General features: G+C 44.9%; 1 protein-coding gene across 1 annotated transcript in view; it reads left to right on the top strand.

The window, feature by feature from the left end:
• Window positions 1–13,275, top strand: part of STRA6 (signaling receptor and transporter of retinol STRA6) — a 108,690-nt gene that overhangs the window by 75,608 nt on the left and 19,807 nt on the right. Inside the window, exons 13-17 of the mRNA XM_056572755.1 lie at window positions 3,627–3,760; window positions 4,502–4,619; window positions 7,430–7,525; window positions 9,028–9,191; window positions 10,698–10,814. Of these exons, the coding sequence (XP_056428730.1) occupies window positions 3,627–3,760; window positions 4,502–4,619; window positions 7,430–7,525; window positions 9,028–9,191; window positions 10,698–10,814 (629 nt within the window). The remainder of the gene's footprint in view (window positions 1–3,626; window positions 3,761–4,501; window positions 4,620–7,429; window positions 7,526–9,027; window positions 9,192–10,697; window positions 10,815–13,275) is intronic.

Here is a 13,275-nt window from a genome sequence, read left to right as displayed (position 1 = left end):
TCTCCTACCTGTCTACTTATACCAAACCTACTACATGTTCTCCTACCTGTCTACTTATACCAAACCTATTACATGTTCTCCTACCTGTCTACTTTTACCAAACCTATTACATGTTCTCCTACCTGTCTACTTATACCAAACCTATTACATGTTCTCATACCTGTCTACTTATACCAAACCTATTATATGTTCTCTTATCTGTCTACTTATATCAAACCTATTACATGTTCTCATACCTGTCCACTTATACCAAACCTATTACATGTTCTCCTACCTGTCTACTTATATCAAACCTATTACATGTTCTCATACCTGTCCACTTATACCAAACCTATTACATGTTCTCTAAACCTATTGTTACGATTCGGCAGGCTGGATGTGGATCCTCTGTGTCAGCGAGGGATTGGCGTGGACCGTGTTGGTGGACCGGTTCTAGGGTTGCCAGAGAGAGAGACGCCGCGAGCGCTCCGGGGAGGAGCAGGGACCCGGAGCGCTCGGCGTAACAGTACCCCCCCCCTTAGGTCACGTGGGACGAGGACACTGGGAGCGATTGTAGGGTTTCCTCATGAAAGGCAGGCAGTTCAGAAGGAGTGGGAATGGGGAGGGAGGGCAGAGGGTGAAGCTTGGCACGGGGCAGAGTGTTACCAGGACGGGGGCTATGAGGAGGCAAAGCATAGTCCTGATAGGCCTTGGGGAGACCAGGTGTAGGAGGAGGCACTGAGGCTTGCCTGACGGGACTGGGAGCAGACGTGAGGCATTTCTTGCAGCAAGCAGGGCCCCAATTCTTAATCTCCCCGGTGGTCCAGTCAAGGGTGGGAGAATGATGCTGGAGCCATGGCAGACCGAGGAGGACTTCAGAGGTGCAGTTGGGAAGGACGAACAATTCAATCTTTTCATGATGGGGTCCAATGCACATTAAAAGGGGTTCTATGCGGTAATGCACACTACAGTCCAACTTCACTCCGTTGACCGAAGAAATGTAGAGCGGCTTGACGAGACGGGTCACCGGGATGCAGAACTTATTCACCAAAGAGGCCAGAATAATATTTCCAGAAGAACCAGAGTCCAAGAAGGCCGCGGCTGAGAAGGAGGAGTTGGTAGAAGGAGAAATCCGCACAGGCACAGTGAGACGTGGAGAAGCAGACTTCGTACCAAGAGACGCCACACCCACGTGAGCTGGGTGCGTGCGTTTCCCAGACGTGGAGGACGAATAGGGCAATCCACCAAGAAGTGTTCGGTACTGGCGCAGTACAGACATAAATTGTTATCCCTACGGCGAGTCCTCTCTTCATGGGTCAGGCGAGACCGCTCCACTTGCATAGCCTCCTCGGCGGGAGGCACAGGGGTAGATTGCAAAGGATACTGTGAGAGAGGTGCCCAGAGATTAAGGTCTTTTTCCTGGCGGAGCTCCTGGTGTCTCTCAGAAAAACGCATGTCAATGCGGGTGGCCAAATGGATAAGTTCTTGCAGGTTGGCAGGAATCTCTCGTGCGGCCAGCACATCCTTGATGTTACTGGATAGGCCTTTTTTAAAGGTCGCGAGAGAGCCTCGTTATTCCAAGATAATTCGGAAGTGAGAGTACGAAATTGGATGGCGTACTCGCCTACTGAAGAATTACCCTGGACCAGGTTCAGCAGGGCAGTCTCGGCAGAAAAAGCTCGGGCTGGTTCCTCGAAGACACTCCGACTTCAGCGAAGAAGGACTGGACAGTGGCTGTGGCAGGATCATTGCGGTCCCAGAGCGGTGTGGCCCAAGACAAAGCCTTTCCAGATAGAAGACTCACTACGAACGCCACCTTAGACCGTTCTGTAGGAAATTGGTCCGACAACATCTCCATATGCAGGGAACATTGAGACAAGAAGCCACGGCAGAGTCGGGAGTCCCCATCAAATTTGTCCGGCAGGGACAAGCGGAGGCTAGGAGTGGCCACTCGCTGCGGAGGAGGTGCAGGAGCTGGCAGAGGAGATGGTTGCTGCTGTAGCAGTGGCAGAAGTTGCTGTAACGTGGCGGTCAACTGCGACAGCTGCTGTCCTTGTTGGGCAATTTGCTGCGATTGCTGAGTGACCACCGTGGATAGGTCAGCGAGACTTGGCAGCGGCACCTCAGCAGGATCCATGGCCCGGATCTACTGTTACGATTCGGCAGGCTGGATGTGGATCCTCTGTGTCAGCGAGGGATTGACGTGGACCGTGTCGGTGGACCGGTTCTAGGGTTGCTACTGGTTTTCACCAGAGCCCGCCACAAAGCGGGATGGTCTTGCTGCGGCGGTAGCAACCAGGTCGTATCCACCGGCAACGGCTCAACCTCGCTGACTGCTAAGAAGGCGTGGGACAGAAGGACTAGGCAGAGGCAAGGTCAGACGTAGCAGAAGGTCGGGGCAGGCGGCAAGGTTCGTAGTGAATGAGGATAGCAGGAGATCTGGAACACAGGCTTTCGACAACACTAAACGCTTTCACTGGCACAAGGCAACAAGATCCGGCAAAGAAGTGCAGGGGAAGTGAGGTTATATGGACAGGGAGCAGGTGGAAGCTAATTAGGCTGATTGGGCCAGGCACCAATAACTGGTGCACTGGCCCTTTAAATCTTAGAGAGCTGGCTCGCGCGCGCCCTAAGGAGCGGAGCCGCGCACGCCAGGATGTGACAGCTGGGGACCGGGGCGGGTAAGTGACTTGGGATGCGATTCGCGAGCGGGCGCGTCCTGCTATGTGAATCGCATCCCCGCCGGCAATGTCAGTGCAGTGCTCCCGGTCAGCTGGTCTGACCGGGGCGCTGCAGAGAGAGAGACGCCGCGAGCGCTCCGGGGAGGAGCAGGGACCCGGAGCGCTCGGCGTAACACCTATTACATGTTCTCATACATGTCTACTTATACCAAATCTATTATATGTTCTCTTATCTGTCTACTTATACCAAACCTATTACATGTTCTCCTACCTGTCTACTTATACCAAACCTACTACATGTTCTCCTACCTGTCTACTTATACCAAACTAGAGTTGAGCGGCATAGGCCATATTCGAATTTGCGATATTTCGCGAATATATGGACGAATATTCGTCATATATTCACTAAATTCGCATATTCGTAATATTTGCGGTTTATTTTCGCATACGCAGAAATTTGCATATACAAAATTTGCATGTGCGAAAATTAGCATATGCAAATGTTCGCATATGAGAAAATTTGCACGGCAGTCTCACACAGTAGTATTAGAGCCTTCTTTACACCACGCAAGCTGGAAGCAGAGAGGGATGATCACTGTGATGTGTACTGTGAAAAAAAAATAAAAAAATGAACGAGTATTTGTAATTACAAATATATAGTGCTATATTCGCGAATAAAATTCGCATTCCAAATATTCGCGAGCAACACTATACCAAACCTATTACATGTTCTCTTACCTGTCTACTTATACCAAACCTATTACATGTTCTCTTACCTGTCTACTTATACCAAACCTATTACATGTTCTCCTACCTGTCTACTTATACTAAACCTATTACATGTTCTCCTACCTGTCTACTTATACCAAACCTATTACATGTTCTCCTACCTGTCTACTTATACCAAACCTATTACATGTTCTCTTACCTGTCTACATATTTACTTTGCTTTTGTTGTTTTCCTAGATGGGCGCTACAGTCTTTATGTGCTGGTAAGGTCACCCAGGTCTTTCTAAAGCCCCGCTCTCTCCATCCATCTCCACCAGCTCTGGCCAGCTGGATGAGTCACATTAGTTACCAAGCGGCTGTGACCTGTATAGGTAATTCTTTTACTACATTATCTAGTCCTAGTGGTGTTACTTAGTGTATTAAAGGGAATGTGTCAATCGAAAGTGACCTATTGTTTAAATCAAGTTTTCATAATAAAATCATTTTTAAGAATTTTTGACACCGGTGTGAGGTGAGAGAGTTTGTAGTGGAGGTGCTGCTTACTGTGCCAAAGGCAAAGGAAGGGTAAAGAATTTATGTTTTTCCTAATTTCCCATTTTACTATCTATATTATAAAATAATCCTGACATTTAGCCATTTTCATTCTGGCTACTAGGCCTAGTAATAAGCAAATGCTTCTGTAGAGAAAACTTTTCAGAAGTCTCCTCCCTATCATCACAGGCAGGGTTACAGTAAAGGTAAGTATGACAATAAGGCATGATCAGCCCATTTACAATGGGTAAAGAATAGAACATACCTTTCCCCTCTACCTGTACAATGGCCTCAGCACGGGTCACATGACATGCCTGGAAAACCATAGAAGTCAGTTGGGTCCCCTTCAGTCTATTTTATCTATGTCCATGGGCCCTGCTGTAAAGCACCTTTCTAATTGCTAAAAACAGCTCAGACAAGAGGGCTGCCCCATAATAATGTACAAAAAAAAACAAAAAAATTACAATACTGTTCTGATCAGTAAATAAAAAGTGATTCATTCCCTTTAGAAATTGGTGATGCTGACCATATAAAATATTAACTGTTTATAAGCAAGTGTTTGTCCTTTTTTGTTCCTGAAGGTCTCATTCTGCAGCACGTCATCCTGTTTCTTGTTCACCTGATTGTTACATTCCTTATCATTATTCCAATCGCATATGGAAAGTTCCAGATTGTTCTTCCCATTCTAGAAAGAACGTGGTATGTATAAAGTTTGCAAAATACTTTACACAGGAAATGCATGGGGTCAGATACATGGGCCCAGATTTATGAAGGCTGTGCCAAGCACAAACCCAGCAAAAGGTCACTCAGTTTTGGGCAAAGATTTGTGACTTTTTGCCAGGTTTGCGCTGCAATCACTAAGTGGGCGGCAGGGGGTGCAGAATGGTGTGAACTCTCATCTGATAGCAAGCATAAATTGTAGACTAAAAATGTACACCAGCTCAAAGCTGGAGCACACTCCTGAGGCTGCCAAACAGACATTCTAAACTATCAGCATATGTACTATGTTTGCACTCATATAAACTTCCATCAAAGACATAAAACATTATTTAAAATGGTTAAAGGGATAATGTTTCTCTTTAAAGGTACTCCGGTGGAAAACTTTTTTTTTTTTTTTTTTTATGAACTGGTGCCAGAAAGTTAAACAGATTATTAAAAAATCTTAATCCTTTCAGTACTTTTTAGCAGCTGTTTGCTACAGAGGAAAATCTTTATATTTTTTAATTTCTTTTCTGACACCTGATGCCCATATCAGGAACTGTCCAGAGCAGAAGAAAATCCTCATAGCAAACCTATGCTACTCTGGACAGTTCCTGACATGGACAGAGGTGTCAGCAGAGAACAGTGTGGACAACACAAAAAAGAAATTCAAAAAGTTAAGAATTTCCTCTGTAGCAGACAGCTGCTAAAAAGTACTAAAAGGATTAAGATTTTTTAACAGAAATAATTTGCAAATCTGTTTAACTTTCCGGCACCAGGTCATTTAAAAAAAATAAGTTTTTCACTGGAGTACCCATTTAAGGAGAGCACCATAAAGGTGTGTGGAGACTTATACTGAGAATTGTGGGAGAAGGATATACAAAGCAGCAGCCTATACATCTCCACACACCTTTTTGGTGCTCTTCTCAAGGAGAAACACTACTCATTCTGACCTTTGTGTAGCCAGTTAGTACCCTGTTCTTTATTGATGAGGTAACCCTAAATCAGCTGTCTATATATAGGTTACTTATTGTGACTTGGCTTATTATATCACCAGTCATGTTCTGAGGCTTTGTAGGAGAAACCAACACTGGCTTTAAGGAAAACCTGCCCCAAAAAGGTGGAGCAAAAGAGTTGGTTTGAAACCACGATCAATCACTGAAATTTCCATGTGTAAATTCCCTTACGACCTGCCTTGGGCAGGTTTACTACCTATGGATCCTAATCTAATATTGAAAATTTGTATTTTAAATATATTGAGCTGATTTACCCTATACTTACACCAAGGTTCAAGAACTGTTTTTTAATGGTCCGATATTACTTGTTTTTAACAACAAATGCTTGCTTGGAAAAGTATTCCTATATTCCAAATAAGCTGGGGTAACACACAGATATTTTGTTATTTGACATCTACGGCCACTAGGAATACACTGTTAGCAGTCATATGTATATGCATTATTTATTATTACTGGCAGAGGGAAGGGGCAGAGAAAGAGGGGGACAAGAATGTTTCATAGAAGGCCATAGAGGAGGATGTGGCAGTAGTCCAAGTAGGAGATGATGAGGGCATGTGCCAACAGCCTTGTGCAGTCAAGGTTGAGAAAGGAGAGGATTCAATGAAAGTTTAAGAGGTAGAGGTGGCAGGAGATGGTAAGAATCTGGATGTGTGGTTCGAAGGACAGAGCAGAATCAAAGGTGACCCCAAGTCAGTGATAATATGGTATTAGGGAGAGAGTAGAGTCATTGAATGTAATTGATAGATTGGGGGGGGGGGGGGGGGTAGAATGTACATGTGAGTATTGGTGGTGCTTGAAGCCATGGGATTAAATGATCTGTCCCAAGCTAAAAGTATAGATGGAGAAAGATAGGGTCCACAACACAGAGCCTTGGGGGATTCCAACAGTGAGATGGAGAGGTGAGAATGTGGCATGTGAATGGGAGACACTGAATGTTTAGTTGATGAGGTATAATGAGGTCCATGAATGGGACAAATATATGACACCGGGGTGAGGTGAGAGAGTTTGTAGTGGAGGTGCTGCTTACCGTGCCAAAGGCAAAGGAAGGTTAAAGGAAAGGGAGCACAGAAGATTGGTGTATGGCTTTGGTGGTCAGTTTATCATTGACCACCTTGGTTAGGGAAGTTTTATGAGAGGGGTGGGGATGAAAGTCAGATTGAATTTGGCCAAAGTGTGAATTGGATGAAAGGTGGGGAGACAGTTCAATTCAAGGCGTATGTAAGAGTATGCAAACGTGCATATACTGTACATATTTTGTAGAACTTTGTCTCAATTGATGTAATTTGAGTAAAAAAAAAAAGATTTTAAAAAAACATGAAGAATACAGTACACTCTAACCTTAAAGTCCCTTCATCTGTTCTGCGTAAGTTTTGTGTAGTCCCAGCCATATACAAACAGTATGAGCTAACAAAAAATTGTTAATTCTAGAACTGGTAAAAGCCCGATGAGGATTCTACTGATAATTGCCAATACAAGGAACAATTTGTCGTAAAGTAACTAAGGTCTTAAGAAACCCCAGCAAGTGTAGGATCCAAGTGCTTCTGATGCTGCCTGTGCAGATACAATTTTAATGAAACTATTAAAAGTTTAACTATAATTCACTACTGCTAGTGGGCATAAATTGTAGTAAATTCAGCACTTGGGAGTGTCCCTCTGTGCCAAGCCCTATACATTTGGTTAGGTTGGCACAAATTGACAAAAAGTTGCCTCCTTTTTGAACCAACCTTGGGATGCAGACCTTAATACTTAATACCCTTTTGTTAATAACTGACAAGACATTTTTTTCTATCTCAGGCCATTTTGGTTACTTTTGCTACTGGTCACAATAGTTCAGCACCTTTCTACACGCTTCATCTTCCTGCAAGGAAGTCCATGGCAAACTACTAACAGGTACTCTATTCTCTGCACTTTACAGAATATGTTGCTGCCATATGTAAATATACTTGGGGATTTAGATATATATTTTTTTTAGATGTCTGATTCTTTGTTTCCTTTCAAACTAGAACTCTACTATAGAAATGCTCGCAGACATGTATTAGTTCTATGCTTCAATCCACAATTGACACTATATTTGGAAAACACAGACAACTTTGTAAGATTTGTGCACATAGACTACAGTCTGACACCAGATAGATGGGAAAAGGAAAAACGTTTTACTTTCCTGTCTGTTCTGACAGCATGCTCTATGAAGGGGGTCATGTGCACAACCCTGAATCTTTCCATAGATATCAATCTTCTGAGTGAGAGCAACCATGTCTTCACTATTCAATAACTAATATCCAACACTTTAAATTTTGTCTTTCAAGTGCTTAATATTTGTAGAAATAGAAATATATTGGCTATTATCAGAAAATGAGATCCCATTACTTTAAGAAAATCAAAAATGTACAATTATTGAAGCTTTTGTTCACTGCTGCCCTTGTTCCTGTATGGATATTTTACAAATTGTTATGGGATATAGAAGAAAATTTTTACATAATCCTTCACATTTCAAAAGGTATTCTACCAAAGAAATGTTGCTGGATGGGCTAAGTTTACACCATATCTGTGTATCCAGTTGTCTGGACTCATCCGAAATGGTCTAAGGATGAATGCTTATGTATACTTATACAGCTGCATGTGGCTGCCATTGACATAGGTTGAATGTGGATCCAATTTATGCCGTTAAAAAACCCCCCCAAAAAACTGCCAATTAGAAATAATACACAATACGCAATATAGCCACATATGATCTTAAACTGGTTAACAGGTAAATTCAGAGTGTCAGATCCTTATAATGTATGCTATGAAATCCTTTTTTCAGCATTGGGTTTTAGATTTTTGTTGTATTTAGTATACAAGTTAAAGCATCGATAGGAGCCCTACTGATGCTCCATAGATAAAGATTAATAGCATGACCTAACTGATGTAAATGCTCAATGACTTCACCACCAATTACTAGAAAGCCACAGTGTAAAGAGCCGACAGCATCACTTTACAAGAATTATGATAAAGGGGATGAAACATGGCTACAATTCTCTGCTGAGAAACGTATTCATCATTAGGATACAACGTATGATGATGTGAACCTAACCTAAGTAATGTCAGGAACAATGTGTGTATTATCACCCAAGAAATAGCGTTGTGCCGTAATCTGTTAGTTTTATTTTTTGTTTTGCTAGTGTATATTATTTTCTCGGAGCACAGTGGTATGCCAAGCACAGTGCCTGAGGGGATGGTACATGACACAGGTTATCAAAGAACATCAAAAAAGAGAATCTCTGTGTCTACTTTACCCTCAGGCAGAATGCAGTGCATCAGTTTTTTTCTTGACTGCTACTTTAAGAAGTTTAGCTGATGAATAAAGTCTATAAATGTGCACACTGAAGCTTCTTTTTCCTCTATACATTTAGGAGAGTTCTCTTCCTATTCACATATATCTTCCTCCCGGTGAATATTTTACGCGGTGGATTGCTCGCAATCGCCCGGCTTGTCATCTCACTTACCTTTAATGTCATACACTTCTGTCGCCTGGACTTGAGTTTACTGCAACACAGCGTACAAAGCTGGGACCCAGGTAAGTTAGCAACATTTCTTGGTCCAAAAACATTACTTCTGTATTTTTTGTACTTTCAGCTTTCTATATATACAGTATTATAATTAAAAAAGCATTATTTCCTCCTTTCCTACATTCTTATTGGAAAACCTCAATACCATTATATTATTAAAGGGGTACTCCGCCCCTAGACATCTTATCCCCTATCCAAAGGACAGGGAATAAGATGTCTGATTGCCCTGCTGCACCCTGTGTTTCTTTAGAGCAATGATAGTGAACCTATGGCACACGTGTGGGCACGCGTCCATAGTTTGCCATGGATGCCTTTTGATGCGTGCAATTATACAGTGGGTTGCACAATGAAGGGGCCGGCCGGCCTGCAGGGGAGCAGATAATTAAACAAGGGAGCTCCCTGCAGCGCGGCCTGGTCCCTTTACTGCGTGGCCTGACTGTCTCTCCTCCCAGCAGTGCGCAGCACTGGGAGGTGAATTAACCCCATCATGGCCGGCTGCCGCTAATAAACGGTGCAGCCATGCAGCGGGTGTTTGAAGAGAGCTCAAGAGCTGATCTCTCTTCATGCTAGCTAATGCCGGACATCACCGATCCGAGTGATGTCCGACATTAACACTTTAGACACGGCAATCAAAGCTGATCGCGGTGTCTAAAATGCCGAAGTGACTACCGGTAGCTCAGTGGAGCTGATCGGGACACTGGCCGCATAATGCTGCTGGGTCCCGATTAGCTAAGAGGACAGGTGGAGGTTACCTACCTGCCTCCGTCCTGTCCAATCGGCTGATAGCCTCTGTAAGCTGTAGCAATGGAGCGCCGATAACACTGATCAGTGATATGCCTATGGCACAACAGCGATCAGTGTCTGCAATCACTAGATTGCAGTGCAGGTAGTAAAACAGTCCCCATGGCAGTATTTTTCCTAACAGGGTTCCTCCAGCTGTTGCAAAACTACAACTCTCAGCATGCCTGGTCAGCCTTTGGTAAACCTAAACCTCAGTATTCTGGTTCAATTGCTGTGCTGGCACTTTGAGGGGAAAAAAGTTGTCGTGCATTACGGTTTGGGCACTTGTCGGGCATTACGGTTTGGGCTCAAAAAGTTTTGCCATCACTGGTTTAGAGCGTCGGGCGCAGCGTCGGAGGCTGGTGACATCACAGCCATGCTACCCTCAATGCAAGTCTATGGGAGTGGGCGTGACAGCCGTCATGCCCCCTCCCATAGACTTGCATTGAGGGGGCACGGCCGTGACGTCACAAGCCTCCGCCCCGCATGGCCAGACATCCGGCACGGAGCAAAGTTCACTCTGTGCACCGGATGTCTGGGGTACCACAGCCGAGATCGCAGGGTCCCCAGTGGCGAGACCCTTACGATCAGACATCTTATCCCCTATCCTTTGTATAGGGGATAAGATGTCTAGAGGCAGAGTACCCCTTTAACCCTATTTTTGTGTCCTCAGTGACCTTACTTTCTTTTTTTTACCCATTGATTATTTCTTTCTTTATTTTTTGCTATGACAGGCTACAGGAATTATTGTAATTTCTTGCTGTTGGAGGTCACTGAGTGTCATCCACTGGTTACTGCTTTTTGCTTGCTCCTGAAACCCCCTTGTTGGAAGAAGCCTGACCTAGAGGAAGGTAAATATGTTATGTGTCAGTGTCTATCTTGTATAATCCTTAAACTAGAAGACTACGAAGCTTTTCAAAAAGATAATTCAAACATGAGACTTGGTTCCATCATGACACATAGTCAGTCCCAATGATGTACAATGTGCCTGCAGCCATTCCATTCAGCCCCTACTGATAACATGGAAAGTGCAGTTGTATGAATTTGTTATGCTAGGCAAAGTGGGAAGTGCATCCATAGATTTTGTTGTAGTTGCAGTTTACTAATGAATATACACTTCTCCGAACATCCATGGTCCATGTCATTTTGGTGTGAGGACTGAATTAGATGAATTAGATAATTGAAGTTACAGAAATGACAGAATTACCGAAATTGTAGCTACAGGGCCTATTTGTATGAACAGAATGATAAACCATAAAAAAGCCCTTTAAAGCACATCTGTCATTAGACTTTGCTGCCCTATTTTATCCAAGGCAACCTGTCAATCCCAGCTGGCAAGGACGGAAGGTGAGGACTACATCCCTCATGAATAAAGCAGACTCATAACTATAAGCCCAGTGTTTTCTAATATTACCTTTATAGCGCAATATGTTTGTGCCTTTTGGATTGATAGCAGAGTGGACTATGGGTAACTAACATTTGTATACTTTCTGTTGTAACAATCCAAAAATGACATTGACCAATTCATTATAAGTCAATAGGAAAAAAGATAATGGATCTTCTTAACATAGAATCTACAGTACATCACCAGTGTAAATAGAGACATGTACACCAAGCAGACATAACATTAAAATCTGCCTATTATTGGATTTTTCCCTTATGCTGTTCTGACCTGTCTAAAGGTGCCCTGTGGGATCTGACACCAAGATATTAGAAACAGATCCTTTAGAGGGGTACTCCTGTGGAAAACTTTTTTTTTTTAAATCAACTGGCGCCAGAAAGTTAAACAGATTTGTAAATCACTTCTATTAAAAAAATCTTAATCCTTCCAGTACTTTTTAGGGGCTGTATACTAAAGTGAAATCCAAAAAGAAATGCATTTCCTCTGATGTCGTGATCACAGTGCTCTCTGCTGACTTCTGCTGTCCATTTTAGGAACTATCCAGAGCAGGAGAAAATGCCCATAGCAAACATATTCTGCTCTGGACAGTTCCTAAAATGGGCAGCAGAGGTCAGCAGAGAGCACTGTTGTTACGCCGAGTGCTCCGGGTCCCCGTTCCTCCCCGGAGCGCTCGCCTCATCTTCATTGTTGCAGCGCCCCGGTCAGATCCACTGACCGGGTGCGCTGCGGTCCCGCCTCCAGCCGGGATGCGATTCGCGATGCGGGTAGCGCCCGCTCGCGATGCGCACCCCGGCTCCCGTACCTGACTCGCTCTCCCTCGGTCCTGTCCCGGCGCGCGCGGCCCCGCTCCCTAGGGCGCGCGCGCGCCGGGTCTCTGCGATTTAAAGGGCCAGTGCACCAATGATGGTGCCTGGCCCAATCTTCCCAATTACCAATTAGTGTGATCACCTGTGCACTTCCCTATATCACCTCACTTCCCCTGCACTCCCTGGCCGGATCTTGTTGCACTTGTGCCTAGTGAAAGCGTTCCCTTGTTTGTTCCTAGCCCGTGTTCCAGACCTCCTGCCGTTGCCCCTTACTACGATCCTTGCCGCCTGCCCCCGACCTTCTGCTACGTCCGACCTTGCTTCTGCCTACTCCCTTGTACCGCGCCTGTCATCAGCAGTCAGAGAGGTGAGCCGTTGCTAGTGGATACGACCTGGTCACTACCGCCGCTGCAAGACCATCCCGCTTTGCGGCGGGCTCTGGTGAAAACCAGTAGTGACTTAGAACCGGTCCACTAGCGCGGTCCTCGCCAATCCCTCTCTGACACAGAGGATGCACTACCTGCCAGCCGGCATCGTGACAGTAGATCCGGCCATGGATCCCGCTGAGGTTCCCCTGCCAGTTGCCTCTGATATCACCACGGTGGTCGCCCAGCAAGCCCGACAGATCGCCCATCTAATCCACCAGCTGTCGGAAGTGTCCACCATTGTGCACCAACTTCAGTCGCAACTTCATCAGCAATCTTCTCCTCCGCCAGCTCCTGCACCTCCTCCGCAGCGAGTGGCCACTCCTAGCCTCCGCCTGTCCTTGCCGGACAAATTTAATGGGGACTCTAAGTATTGCCGTGGCTTTCTTTCGCAATGTTCCCAGCACTTGGAGATGATGTCGGACCAGTTTCCTACTGAAAGGTCTAAGGTGGCTTTCGTAGTCTGCCTTCTGTCTGGAAAAGCCCTGTCATGGGCCGCACCGCTCTGGGACCGCAATGACCCCGTCACTGCCTCTTTACACTCCTTCTTCTCGGAAATTCGAAGTGTCTTTGAGGAACCTGCCCGAGCTTCTTCAGCCGAGATTGCCCTGCTGAACCTGGCCCAGGGTGTTTCTTCCGTTGGCGAGTACGCCATTCAGTTCCGTGCTCTTACTTACGA

This window comes from Hyla sarda, chromosome 4, assembly GCF_029499605.1.
Source record: "Hyla sarda isolate aHylSar1 chromosome 4, aHylSar1.hap1, whole genome shotgun sequence".
NCBI lineage: Eukaryota > Metazoa > Chordata > Amphibia > Anura > Hylidae > Hyla > Hyla sarda.
The sequence above is the reverse complement of the archived record's forward strand: the minus strand, read 5'-3'. Positions and strand labels throughout refer to the sequence as shown.